The 15,020-nt window shown below is 39.6% G+C and overlaps 1 protein-coding gene across 1 annotated transcript in view; it reads right to left on the reverse strand.

Annotated features, from left to right (window-relative positions):
* Nucleotides 1-15,020, reverse strand: part of LOC134646907 (synapsin-3-like) — a 133,663-nt gene that overhangs the window by 8,278 nt on the left and 110,365 nt on the right. The window contains exons 8-11 of the mRNA XM_063500939.1: nt 7,716-7,858; nt 6,983-7,057; nt 6,629-6,731; nt 91-222 (exon numbers count right to left, since the gene is read on the reverse strand). Of these exons, the coding sequence (XP_063357009.1) occupies nt 91-222; nt 6,629-6,731; nt 6,983-7,057; nt 7,716-7,858 (453 nt within the window). The remainder of the gene's footprint in view (nt 1-90; nt 223-6,628; nt 6,732-6,982; nt 7,058-7,715; nt 7,859-15,020) is intronic.

Consider the following 15,020-nt stretch of genomic DNA (forward strand, 5'->3'; position numbering starts at 1 on the left):
AATTAGTAGCAGTTTTTATAATTACTCTCTGGTACTATGAAAAAAGTGAGTTACAGTAGTAGTAGTAGCTTGTTTAAAAGCTTTCTGTACCTTAACAGTACAAGGCTGAGGCATGGAAACTCCCAGCAGCACCTGGGCCATCTTGTTGATGACCAGCTCTGTGATCAGCTGTTTATCCTCCTCCACATGCTCGCCAATCAGAGGCATTGAACTGTCCATCACCTGGAGAGACAGAAAACAAACAGACCTCAGCTGAAGTGTTAAAATTCCCCCACTAGATGGCAGGATGTTACCTCTTATTCAGAATTCCTCTACTCTGACCCTCAAGTGATATTAGTGATAACACTGTGTGTGGACACACGTGATGAGTCATTTAGTGTAGATCACATGTTTGTTGGGGTCAGAAACAAGCTTTACAGCCCTGTGGCAACCACAGTTTGGAGGATATAAAGAAGTGTGTGATGAAAACTGTGAGTTTCTGTCTTCTCAGGAGGTCTTCGGTGCTCTGGCAATCAATCACATAAACAGAAGCAAAAAAAGATGCTTTAGTTTATTTCTCTATATGTGTAGGTTCATATAAACTCTACAACAGTTTCATTTTGACGGCTCACAGGCTTCTCTAGTTAAGCTCTGGATAAACTAAATAGGTTTATCTGAACACACACAAGAAGCCAAAGTTAGAATTTCCAGTGATCTGCAAAAAAAAGTGGCTCCATCTGTAAATATTATGTTGCTGGGGCATGACTTTGAAGGGCATAGACCAAACCCATTGCCACACAAATAATTAAAGTAATCAAAAAAGAAAAAGAAAAAAAACAAGGAAAATGTTTTTTCCCAGCACTTGAGCTCACATGCAGGTCCATGTGTGCTGCAGAACCGCAGGCCTCATGAGGCTCAGAGACCTGCTGTCCTCCTCCCTAAAAACCAAAACAAACAGGAGCAAAGGAGTGTTGCTGCTGCTGGCTAGGATGTAGATGCCCATCATGGTGGAAGAAGCTGCTGCACCGCACCCCAGCTGCAGGCTGTAAACACATCAGCAGGCATGCATGCATGTGTGTGTGTGTGTGTGTGTGTGTGTGCTTATCCTCTGGTACACAGCATATGCCAGGCAGAGATTAGACTGTACTGGATCTCTCTGTGGCTGAAGTTGTTTTTATTAGTGGTATCAGTTAAATCCCAAATATGTTCTTTAGTCCAATTTCAGACAAACCGGCCTCTTAGCACACACTTGGTGTTTGCTTAGATTCAAATGAATGCGACTTATTATGGCACAAGATACTGATGCAGGCAAAGACTTAACTCACTTCAGTTCACAACAGTCGCCTTAAGGTGCTTTATATTGCAAGGTAAAGAGCCTACAACAATGTAGAGAAAAAAACAAAAATCAAACGACCTCTTTTAAGCAAGCACTCATGACAGTGGGAGGGAAAAATTTACACTTAAAAGGAGGAAACCTGCAGATCCAGGCTCATGGAGGCGCAACCAGCTGCTCCGACCGGTTCGGGGGTGATTGGGGTACGATGCAGAGCAGCCACTTGTTGTTTTCACACAGGCTAGAGTTGTTCTTTAGGCTCTTTTTCAAAATTTTGGGCACATTTTAAACAGCTGTCCATACCATAACACCGCCTCCACCATGTTTGACTGATCGCCTTTTCTCCCATCATTCTTTTACAAGTTAATCTTTTCAGAACAGTACAAGTTTTTTAATCTGGCCTTCTTGATCTTGAGTGTAGCCATAGACAGTATAGAACAGGGGTCCCCAACTCCAGGCCTCAAGGGCCGGTGTCCTGCAGGTTTTAGATCTCACCCTGGGTCAACACACCTGAATCAAACGATTAGTTCATTGCCAGGCCTCTGGAGAACTTCAAGACATGTTGAGGAGGTCATTTAGCCATTTGAATCAGCTGTGATGGATAATGGACACATCTAAAACCTGCAGGACACCAGGAGTTGGGGACCCCTGGTATAGAACATGGAGCTAGTTTCCAGAGCAACAAAACTTGGCATCTAAGACCTGCAATCTGTTTAAGGTTATCATATGGTGATCGCTATGGCTGCAAAAAGAAGAAATGGCTTCCTGTCTGTAAACACTTTCCTGCTGGCTCGTTCACTTGTTTTGGGCCATATTGAATAGAAAAATCTAGTCTTTTTTGTAAATTTTGGTTCCAAAAGCTGAGGATTAGTTGTGGTACGGAATCGACACATCGCCAGCTAATGAGTTTTCAATAACATGCCGTTCGCCAGTTTCACCGTCTGATCCACAGTGTTTTTCTATGTTGCAAAGATGGCAACGGGAAAATGTTCAACTTGATGCTCCAAAACAGGACCAGGACCAGAAACTATGGCTAAGTTCATGATTTATACTGTCTATGAGTGTAACCAGTGGTTTGCACATCACTTGCTACCTCCTTGCGTGTGTTCTTGGCTTGATAGCTATGGTGAAGCTGCTTCTCCCAATGTAAATAATTTAGAAGGGTAGATTTTTGATTTGGTTACTCCAAAACAAGGGAACAGGCCTGACCTGGCCCTGAAACAGCTTTTCAGTCAATTGTCCAATTATTTGTTAAGATTCTGAAAATGGGGGATTTGCATAAAAATATAAATCCTGAAAACTTCATCTAATAATTTTGTAAAACCCCTTGAAATACAGCATTTCAATTCCATATTAACTATCTGATTTAAGATCCACTGTAGTGGTATACAGAGGCAAAACTACAAAAGCCGTCTTAGTACAGCAAACTACGGACCAAAGTGTAAGATTTATTTAATGATTTCTTTGCGTAATACAAGAAACCAAGAGTGCACTGCTCTACAGAAACTCGGACTGAAACTACACCTAGCAAGGAAGAGGGCACCCAAAGGCAGTTGTAGGTTTAAATTTATCTATTTTATTTCTTATTAATTTAAAGCTTTTTTTGCATAGCATTATAGGGCTGTTTCTTTTGTGGGCTTGCTACACACTGCAAAAACTTTCTCAAAAAAGCTAATTGTTGAAAAGTCGTGGAACAATCTGTCAGTGATAATGAATAAAACAGAAGTTTTTATGTCGTCCTTTGTAAGCACAATCTAAATTGATTAAAAAATCCACATTTGATGACAAAAAATTGAAAGCAAATCAAAAGCTTTATTTAAAAGAGCCTCTAAGAACGCCTATAACAAACTGAGGACACCCAAACTATTCGTCTTTTCCACTCATTTTCTTTGCTTTTCACAGCTGTTTGGGATTTCTCTGTTCTGCACAGAACCACTTCCCAAACTAAAGAACCCTTTAAAGCTCCCCCTTTTTTGTGTGTACCCAGCTTCTTGGCTAGGATTTGGCGGCGAGGTCGGGTGTGGCACGGTGTTTTGGCCAGTTGAGTCATTACCACAGGGGACTGAATGCAGGCCTGGTAAAAGACCGCCAGGCCCCACTTCAAACGGCGTGCGGTGGCAAGCTAAAGCGGGATCCACCCTGCTGATTTATTAGGATACAGAGTCATCTAACAGAAGACTGGATCTGCTGTAGTTCTTTCCTGTACTTTTACTAAGCAGCAAAGTTTTGTGTTTTCTGGACAATACCGGGCTGCATGGCAAATGTTTACAGAGCAAAAGTGAAATGTGCTCGTTGAAAATTATGGTGCAGTTGAAGTTCAGGGCTGGCCAGAGGGTCATCCATTTCTGGGAAAACAACTTTAGCTTCAAGATAGCAACATGTGTGCTGTTCTCTTTTGCTAGCTTCAAGGCACAATATCTGAAATATCTCTGTCAAGAGATAAAGTCAGTCCCGATGGCTGAATCTATAATATAATGATATTTTCTTAAGATAAGGCCAATAATGTTCTAATCGTTATTAGGCATAACATTAGCCCTTTAAGTTTTGCTAACATTATTTTGCAGATTTATATTAATATCGCATTCAAATGCATATGTCACATACAAGTATAATATAATAAATGTATGAAGTATATTCATATTTAAAAATACAAAAAGGTTTTTTTTTCTGTGGACCAGTAGAAAAATATTACATTTGACATTGTAATCTTTTTTATTTTGTTACATTTGTACAAAATCTTTTTTTGACAGCTTTGCTCTTCATAACTTTTTAACTTTTTTAAAAAACTTTTTTTGTACTAATAATCTCAAAGGATTAGAAAGTTGTGTTATTTTTCTTGCCTTAAGGCATCGTAGACCTACCTTTTATGTAAAGTCTGTTGAATTTACATGTGGTAAATTAAATAAAATTTCTTTATAGTATTATGTGCCTGCTATTGTGTAGGCTCCCCATGTGCTGCGAAAACAACTCGGACTGGTCATAGGATCACATGGACTTCAGCAAGTGTCCTTTGGGGACGCGCAACCAAAATCTGACGGTGGGTCTTTTGGGTCCTGTGGGTTGTGGGATGGGAAGCCTCATTAGACTTAGTGCGTCCCGTGGATGCACAGCTGCGCTGGGATCTGGCATTCATTGAGTGTTTGGTCGTTGTTGTGTTACTCAAGCCACACTTTTGTGGTGTGGTGAGGCTTCTGCCACTGGGGAGTGCCGTTGCTATGGGACGTGTTTTGATTGGTCTGCAACAATCTTCACAGTCTTACCCAAAGAGATGGACTGACTGACACTGACTACACCAGCACTGTCATTCTACTTCATGTCATGTGGCTGACACATCCTGTCGGATCAGCTGTGTATATAAAATACTTTCTGTCATGTCATTTTGTCAAACGCTGTGGTGCACTGTGTCATGTTACATAACAATACTGCACCCCTATTATCTATACATTTTCCAGTGAAGTGACACAAGCTGGAGTTTGCCTCATGTTGATACCAGCTGCAGTAATGTGTTAATGAAGTGCTTCTGAGTAGCTCATTACTGTTCATTAGGGTGAGGCAAAAAAAAAAAAAACAGAAAGAAAGAAAACAGTTTCTGACTGTGACGGGCCGACAGCGCTTCAACGTCGCACTTAATTAAATTCCATCTAGTGTTGGAGTAAAGGAGGAGGAAGTAATGCTTGTCAGGAAACATTGCTACTTGACTGTGTCATGGGTTTCTCTGTCGTAGCAGCCTAGTAATGAGACTACACACCCCTGGGGAGCTGATAGATACTTCCTGAGATAGTTTGAGGTCTTTTTTGCTTTCTCACAACCGCTCTCTCCCAGCACACAGATAGTCACCAGAGTGATGTCATGTTCTGATCCTAAGTTTGGGCATTTCAGATGTCCAGACTGGCTCATTTCCTCAGACTTGAAGGCATAGGAAGCTGCTCTAAAAACAAAACTGATTGCACACAACTATTTGTCTCTTGCTTCGCCCCTGGGAATAACTGTTAAAGGAAAATGTGCATTTCTGGGTAAGGTATTTACGATTTTATATAAACAGATATTTTTTTAAAAAGGACAGAAATCAAATATAAAAAAAAAGAAATAAATAAACTGACAACTTTGATTAGAATCAATAAGCATTACAACAAGTTATTGGAGTGGAACAAAAGTAAGACATACAGAAAGTGTGAGTTCCAGGGAAGCTTTAGGGGTAACAAGGAGAGATCATAGTAACATATATGTGCAAGTTATTCCTTCTGTTGGGGCTGTGAGACCTGTGAGGCTGCTGGAGATGGCGTGTGTGTGTAATTATTAAATGATTTTCTTTATTTAATAGTGATAAATAAAGTGAGTTGACCCATAAAGCCCCATAACACATATTCTAAATAAATGAATTATAATTCTCATGTCATTATTGAGAAAAAAAAAGTACGTAAGAATGTTATGTGAATGACCAACAATAATTTATCTAACTAATCTAATAGACAATGATAGCAACATAGATTTGTTGCTATGCTAACCTTTGCCATGTCAGATTGTATTTTCCATCCCTGGCTGTTCCAGTCTGCATGCATGATACTGTCTGCAGGGTGCAGGCATGATACGAACCCCGGGTTGCTCTCTGATGCATCTATACATCTAAAAAAAACCACAGACTGCACCTTTAAACCATGCTTATGTGTAAAATATGTTATATGCTGTATGTACAGATACAGAACAGTGAACCTCTAGTGGCCCCAGTGGAAACCCCGTCCCAGGCACTGTTACTGCCACGCTCATCACATTGAAAGCCCAAACCTCCAACCAAACTGGTTGCGTCAAGTCACGCCATGACAGTTTTATTTGCCTACAAACTGCAAGCTACACTTCCAATGCCAAACTTTACCAGCAGACTCAAACAAACAGACTGGATTAGAAGATGAAGTGAGTCAACCGCTGACTCCTGATGTTGTTTTCATTCAGCTGCCTGTGTTTGGTCTGCAGACTAATCGTTCTTTCAAGGCTGTGAAGATCATGTGCCAGCAAGTCTGGTTACACCCTTCCCGGTTGACTTTCACCCATGATATGAAAAGTATTATCAGCAGGGAAAGAGAATAAATCCAAGGTAACGCTTACACAAACTGCTTTAGCCCTGTGATGCTGCTGAGAAGTGATCTAACTGCTGGTTAACCGTTATGTTTGAAATGGGCACTGCAGATGTCCTGCAATATTCTCATGAAACATGATGACAGATCTTATTTATCTAAAATACACCCTAATGCAATGAAAGAGCAAGTTTCAGCCTCTGTTTCCTGAAACTCTCCCTGGAGCTGTAGATGAAAACACACTGACCTCGATAATATAGTCGTTCCCGTCTTTTCCATGCACGGCCTTCACAGCACAGATGTCTAGGCCCCCAAACATCTCAGCGCAGGAGTCTATCCACATACGATATCTGAAGCACAGGGACGCAAACAGCTGACTGTTTAAAACCCCAATAATCACTACAGATATCATTAAAGGAAGAATGGACTTAACAGCTATAAATGTCAGTAAAGGCTTCCAAGACTTTTGGACAATGAGATAATCAGATTCATGCTTAAAAGTAGTGCCAGTGTATTCAATTGAACACAGATGTCTGAATGATTCAGTGTAACTGTATAAACAGATCTGCATTTTTCCAAGAGAATCTCTGAACCAGCTCACCTGTCAGTCATTGCGATCTGTTCCAACATGGCAGAACCTGTGTTGGCCTTCCAGTTACCAGAAATGGATGTTCTCCTGAAGGGGGGGGGGCACCAGGAAATGAATTCATATTTCTGCAAAAAACAAGCTAAAATGCTCCAGCAACAGTTAATCGCTCCCAACTTTTGCTTGTGTGACTGAAGGAACAAACCTCAAGGGGGAAGCTATCATCAGTTCATCAATGATGACCATTTTAATCCACACCTAGATAATGTTTGTGTAAAAGCCAATCAAAAACACAGTTTAATGGTGAGGGCAGGAAAAAAACACGATGAGATAAGGCTTGGCTACTTTGCCCCCCCGCTCCGATTTCGGTTGAGCAATTGTTCAGATACAGTCTTGAAAGCTAAAAGGTTGAGCACAAATTCTTTGTTGTAATATCCTTGGCTGACAGGAATGTCTCTGGCTTCCAGATGGGTGGAGTTGGGGCATGAGGCCATGAAAATAAAGGCATTAATGCTGAAAACTGCCTGGAATCCAAGAAAAGTGCTACTTTAACATATAATTTGCCATTATTGGTGAAACTGTTTTTTCCATAGATGATGCTTTATGAGAGTTCATTTCCCACTGGCTCCACATGCCTTGCTACCATTAACCTACTAAAACGCTTAAAATTTTTGCTATCAAATTCACCTGCAATGCCACCAACAGCCACCAGAAGTTGGCTGCAGCAAGCCAATAAAAAACACCTTACATGTAAGCTTTGTAGTTGCTGCCGATCTTCTGGATCCTGATATCGTACTTGGACTGGATGTAGGGCTCGGTGGTGGCGTACGTCCCTGCCAGAGCCACCACGCTGGTGATGTCCTGGAAGTCCTGTTGGTTTTCGACTTTAATCTGCAGGAGAGACGCCACTTGTTAGCGGGCAGCTAATTACAAAGGACGCTGCTGAAACTGGCAGCGGCTGCTTTAAAATCCCACAGGAATTTCACACTTGTACACAAGCTGAATAATGAGGGGTCCACGTATGGAAACATTGCCGGGGGCGGCTTTGAAACTACGTCACCTCTTTCCCAGTTATTAAACAGTAGACTGCAGACGCAGACTAAGAGGGAAATGATGCAATGGGAGCCTATCGACACACAACATGTTTATATCATATAATTCAAAGCCATTTTTCAATTTCACCGTGAGATTATTAGGTAACAATGAGGTGTGACAGCGTAAAATACGGAGGAAACAAATATTTTCCTCCAGTGATAATTACCACTGAGGGCCATTTGCAGGAAACTAAGGCTCTCATATATTTTTAGAAGACTTACTCTGATGTTTCTTGTTGAGTGGTATTATTATTGTAATTTATGTTGATACAAAGATTAATGAGGTGTGCTTCCAATGGGAAACTGGGCATCCTAAGAGACAGTCACATCAATCGCCAACGTTATTGTGCGGCTACGAGTTTTCTTGTCTCAGGCATCAAACGAGTCGGTCCAGAGCATCTGCTCACTCATCACCATCCCTCTCACTAGCACCATCACGGAGGAAGCGATGGAAACATTGCGCTTCCGTCATGATAAAACACAAACCAGATAAGGAAAACAGGAGGTTGATTTTTCCTCGGGGGCTTCGTCTTCTGTTTTTCTGTTCTTCAAATAGCACATCTAAAGGCAACCATTTTCCATACCGAAATGGTATGTACCATAAACAAAGTCTGTTTCTGTGTTTACACTGGGGCACTAAGTTTTCCGCAAATGGTAATATATAGAAAGCTTTAGATGATTCTGTGGACTAAACAGTTGCATATCCATTAGTCAAGAAGTCCCTTTATATACATCGATAGGGTTACCTCAATTTATGGTCAACTTTAGTTAACCCTTTATTGACCGGCCCTTCAAATTTACCTGTAAAATGGGCCCGCCGGTGGGCCCATGGTCAATAAAGGGTTAAAAAAACCCAGCCAACATAGTCATACATAGTGTCGAAATGGTTCAGTTTGTTGCTATGGCACTGATATTACTTTTGAAATGTCTGACGATGGGTTAGCCCACACTCCTATTTCTTTGTAATGTGCTTCAAAGAGAGATAAAAGAGGTTCTGGAAAGGCAAGGCACAAGACACTTGTGTCTACATGCAACAATTTGTGAGGTCTTAAGCAACAGTTTAACTGTGTGTTTATGAGAGTTTTACTTTAATGCACTTTCAAATCCCCAAAACTAGTAAAAACTAAGGACAAGTTGTCTGGGTGGAACAAAGAAATCCCAAGGAGATTTTGTTTTGTTTTCAGATGATGCAACCCACCTTCAGAAAACGAACACAAAAAAACGTCAATAGGAAAAGAAATGAGGAAAATCCGAAAAGAGTGACACCAATGACACCAGAACAATAAAAGTAAATTTTAATTTTTTAAAGACGGGTGGGCAGCTTTGATGGTGAATGTGGTCACATAAACAGTGTTGTCACTTTGATGGGTAATTACATAATGAGCATGCTTGTCAAAACCCACATATGTCGCTGACGCTAAATCAGTGAGTTTCTAAAATGAGCTTACAAGGCAGACTATGAAATAGCTTCAAATAAGCCAACAGATTTAAAAAAACATGACTGTATTTTCTTAGAGCATTTCCTTGGGCTCCATATCAGATTTTAGAAAACAACAACACAACTAATGCCTAGTTTGAAACACTTCTACCGCTTGCTGGTCATTAAGGAAATTATGGATTTTGACTGTGTGATGTTAGCTTCTCTGTTAGCTTTAAGCACATTTTATTCCAAGACTTTCGCTAAAATGCACGTACAGGGTGCTTGTGCTTGTTATTAGTGGGTGTACTGTATTAAAAGAATGACCATGTTTAAGACTAGACATGGTTGAGTTAAACTGTGTTTACAGTCATGAACAGCTAATTAGAAAAGACGAAGAAGTAACCAAAATCGTGTTTAACTATTGTTTTCGGTGTTAAAAATGTCTATTCCCTGAGTGGTTGGGGGTTCTTGGAGGTTGCTTGCTGTTGCTAGGTGAAACTGGTCACAAAGCGAGTGCTGCACCAAAAAACTTTTTTTTTTAAATCGCTTTGGTCACTAGCAGACTGCTGTGGTCGCCTGTAGCTTGCAAGGAAGACACAGACATGTCTGCAAACGTTTGCTAACTGACTAACTAAGTGGCAGCCAAACTTGTGAAGCTGTGACACAAACTGGAAACAAAGAACATTCTCCTTCAAAGTTGGTCTCTATTCCGGTTTGCGGTATTGTAGCTAGAAACTGTCTCCCGACCAATTTCACCTTGCGACTGTCATAAACTAGGGCTGTCAATGTTAACACATTAACGCTCGTTAATCCGTTGTCACGATTAACATTTTTAATGCAATTAACCCATCTGGAGCACAGAATGGACAAAGTTTGTACAAACTGCCCGAAATGCGTTGACAGTGACATTTCAGGGATTTTGAGTCAGTCTGCGCTCCAGATGGGTTAATTTCATTAAAAATGTTAATGGATGGATTAATGCGCATTAATGCGTTAACGTTGACAGCCGCATCATAAACCATTTGCAACCAGTCAGGGAATTATTTTCTTGTGCCTTTTTCACCTGACCCGTCAGCATCATATGTCCATAATGCCAGACAAGTTAATATCACATGGTTGGCTGTCATGTCACTGTAAAACCTGAAAAGACACCTTACCGATTAAGATCCAATATAGACATTTTTTAACAGAAAGTAACTCTTCTTCCTCTTTCAAGCAAAACATTGAATCCAACTTTTGCTCATTTCATTACTCATAAGTTTTCCACCATAGTGGGAGCTTATAGCGCCTACTGCTAGCTAGTGTTAGCAAACTTTAGACATTGACATGTAAGTTTTACTTCATATGTGACATGCAGAAATATTATGTAAACACAGCACAACCAAATGACATAAAAAAAACCCAGTCTAATGCAGTAACATTATATTAACTGTGTCTGCTCAGATTAACATTCGCTATCATTAGCATCCAGTTAAACCTGGCCAAGTGAGGCTTCATAGGAAAACCAGGAAACCTAGAGAATGTGCTTTGTAGGTAATAAATTCAGTGCTTCATATATAAAAGAAAATATGCATAGTATGTGTGTGTTGTTTTTTTAAAGAATTCACTAAATAGCTTGTATTTTATTTACTAAGCTTTCTCCTAGTTTGTATTAGAGTTTCCCTAAATTGCTAAAACACCAAATTCCACTCTTTGCCATGAGAACCAACATGCTGAATGTACTGAACGTACATTCTTTTAGGACATAATTTGCAGATATTATTTTACCCTTTTTGCAATACTTTAGATACACTCACATTCATTCAGTTCTCACTGTGATGTACTTGTGTTGCGCAAGGGTAGGCACAGGTGGCAGATTTCAGTGCTTACACATAACAATGAACCATTTTTCACACTTGCTAATGAAGTGATCAGACCAGTGTACGCCACGTCAGGGCGGACAGGCACCATGGTGAGTTGAAGACCGATACCACAAAACAGATAGTAACAAGCTGAGATGCACAAGAGGAAATGTGTGGGGGGAGTTGGTGGATGAGGAAGATGGAAAGGCGGCAGAAGGCAAGAAGAGGAAGACCAACAGTGCATTTCAGATAAAATACAAGCAGCTGTGAAAGATCATGTCCTTGTACTTTAACAGACAATAAGGTAAACAGGACAACCCAACATAAAGAAACTCTGTGCTCACGACACTCAGATTGAAAAACTGGGTTTTGTGTTCACAGATTTCAGAACTGCAACTGTGAAAAACTGTAAAAACACTAAAGGCGCATATCATTAAATAATACAGTCAGTGTTTCTTATAGAAACACGAAAAGACCAGAAGCTAAAATAACAAAATCCACTGACTACAGCAATGTGACTAAAAGAGTACGTCATGGTAGCAAAAGCAGAAGCTGACCACAAGGAACTGGTCCAGTTGTGAGCGGTAGGCACACAAACCTGTCCAGAGACTTACGCAATTCCTCTGAGTAACTAAACAAACTGCAATGATGCAGACAGAAACAGAAGGTAAGCCGGAAAAGGTGAAGCACTGGCAGAGAAATGAAGAGCTGTGCCTGGTGGTGAAACTGGTGGTTAGTGTCCAGATAACATGACATACCACCTTCATTACAGAGGCCTGCTGCTCTAATAGCGTAATGGGAAAGCTGAGTAGAAAGGCTTACTCTCTACTGCTGTTTGTCAAATGAAAAAGGCAAAGTGTGTAATTATATTTTAATATGTAAACTGCAATCAGATAAACATATACAAACATTGCTATTAGTTACAGGTAACAATACCACAGTAATATCAACATGATTTGTCCTTAACTGATGTCATTAATGTGTGTTTTATTAATAGAGACTGCCTATGACAACCCAACAAAACAAAATATGGCAATATTACTTTGAGCTGTAGATTTTCTATTGTTAGCTAATGAACAAAATCGCCATTAAATTCCAGTAAATGTCTGAAATCAGTTACCGAAAGGTCATAAGGTGAACAACCTCAGCAATTATATATTATACAGCATATGCATAATATGTTTGAGAAAATAGCAAAAAAAGAAACAAAATGGCAGCAAAATGTGTAAATGTTGACCTACAGTAAGCTACAAAGGCTTTCAATTTACGGGTTTAAGAGTCCAACCATAAACTGTACATAAAAGATGGATGTCACCAACATGATGTCACCACTCGTTTCTCATTTTACTTTCTAAAGCCTTAAATTGAACTTTTGGCTGCCACCATGTTTCTTTCGTGGAGGCAGACTTGGCCATATTTGAATAAGAAAGTTAAGTGGTCAGTTTTCAACTAATGTTAGCAAGGCTTGGTTAGGCTTGGCAAAATGTATTAATAAATTGTATGTATGCAACAGAGCAACACACACACATTCACCGGCATTTGCTCTTTAACTGATAAAACATGAGAATTTCTCTTACAATAAATGGTTGAGAGGTCCAGTTCACTAACTCTAAATTAGCAGAGGTGAGGCCTAGCAGTGATCAGCTGTGAGTTAAAGCTGTAATGTCCATTAGCTAAAATCTTGGATTCGCTTTCAGAGCCTAGCCTCAAGTGGGCATTCAGTGAACTGCAGTTTTCTAGCACTTCCAAGTTACTATTCAGCCTAAGAGGTTACGGCTTCATTCAAAACCAAGAATATGTCACAAAATATAGACATCTCATCATTTTACAGTCTATATTGTAAAAATACAGTGTTTTTATTGAGACCCACTGTAGCCATTGCATATTCCACTATGAAACTTGGCTAGCTATTTGCCTGTACAAAATAAGCAAGCTAAAGAATAAGCCATTTTTTTATTGTTTCAAAACTCTAATTTTTATGTACAAAACAAAGATTGTTTTATATTTTGTTTGAAAAGTTAGTGTTACTTTTTAAGCATATGTGCCTTAATTTCAGAACAAAAGCACCGTCTTCCTGTTTTCGGTTATAAATTAAGTTATTTTTCTTTTATGTATTAGCAATGGTAAATTCAAAAGTGTAGACTACTACGTGTAGTGTGGTTAAGTTCTACTTTAGTATTATTTATAATCAATATATGAGAGTTGCTGGCACATTCAATTTCTTTTCTCCACCTCGAAGGGTTTTTCTCTCAAAAGCAAATAAAATTACAGTGACCTAAATCCTTTATATTCATTCTCAGAGTTCTGTGAGGTCTGAGGGGCTAAGCAAGATCTTAGTCTGAAAGGACTTTCCAAGTTCCCCATGAGGCTCATGGGAAATTCTATAGCATGTCTGGCTTCTGAACAGGAAACCAAGCCCACAGATGAGGGAAAAAGACATAAAGAAAGTGTCGCTCCTTGTATATTTAAATACGGGAGAAAGGGGAGAGGCTAAATGTGTGAATTATGTCATTGTGTCAAGAGTGTGACTCCATGTCTTGAAATAAATAAATTACATACGCAAAATATCCACAGTTCATTTCTCATTATGTATTTAGCAGAGATGATTAGCATCAGTCCAGTTATTTCTATGCAGCAATCACAGTAAATGGTTGGAAACTGTTAGTCAGGCTATTGTGTAACAAAGCAGTAAAACTGTTACTCCACCAGGTTAACACTTAGATATCAACTTAGTTTGACCCCAGGAACACATTACTCACTTTACAACTTTACTGTAAGAGCAATTTGGCTACTGTGGCCGATTTGAACCCTTACAGAGATGTCTGTAAAAACTAGAACAGACAGCAGTTTAGGCTTCAGACCTCCTGTCTGAACCTCAGACCAACCGAAGCTGTCCAGATAGTATCATGTTTAATTTGCATATATGGAATATAGACAACTTGTATGTGTGTGTGTGTGTGTGTGTGTGTGTGTGTGTGTGAGTCTGACCTGGTAAAAGAGAAAATCTGAGCTACTGAGCAGCTTGTGTGTAAAATAAAAAAAAAAGACATGGATCTTATATTTAATTTAAATTTTATCTCATAGGCGATTTTAGACCCTTTTAAAAATACCGTATTTTAGTATTATTTTCTGGAATTGTCTTCAAATGGTGTATTTTCCTAACTTGTCTATTTTAACAACAGTACAGGACTGAATGACAGCAGGTTTAACTCCAGTGTTGTTGATGTCATGATGTTACAGTGCGCTCACACAGAGGTGTGGCTGGTTTGGTTATCTGCGACATGAGACCTTCGCTGCTGCAGCAGAAAGAAGATGAAGAGGTAATTTAATAACACGAATCAGTGATGCAGATTTAAAACACACTTTAACTGAAATATAGCAAAAGTTCAAACTGTTTGGATAATGTGGGGACTGATTGCTGTAACATATAAAGTGTCAGCTTGTTTTTATTTGTTGTCTAAATATAGTCCAAAATGTTAGCTGATGTAGCTTAGCTTATTAGCTGATTTTAACCTTCTGATCCGCTTGTCTGCTGGGATAACACGAGCCAAGGAGCTGATCTACTTTATTAAGTTTGTTAAAAAATTTCTGTTCCTATTCAGGTTGAAATGGGCTTCAGTTTTTGTTCCAGATCCAGGTGACAGCAGGTCAAAATGATGTTACTATGTCCGGGAGCAGCCGGAATTTAATTTTATTAG

This window comes from Pelmatolapia mariae, linkage group LG17 (genome assembly GCF_036321145.2).
Source record: "Pelmatolapia mariae isolate MD_Pm_ZW linkage group LG17, Pm_UMD_F_2, whole genome shotgun sequence".
Classification (NCBI taxonomy): domain Eukaryota; kingdom Metazoa; phylum Chordata; class Actinopteri; order Cichliformes; family Cichlidae; genus Pelmatolapia; species Pelmatolapia mariae.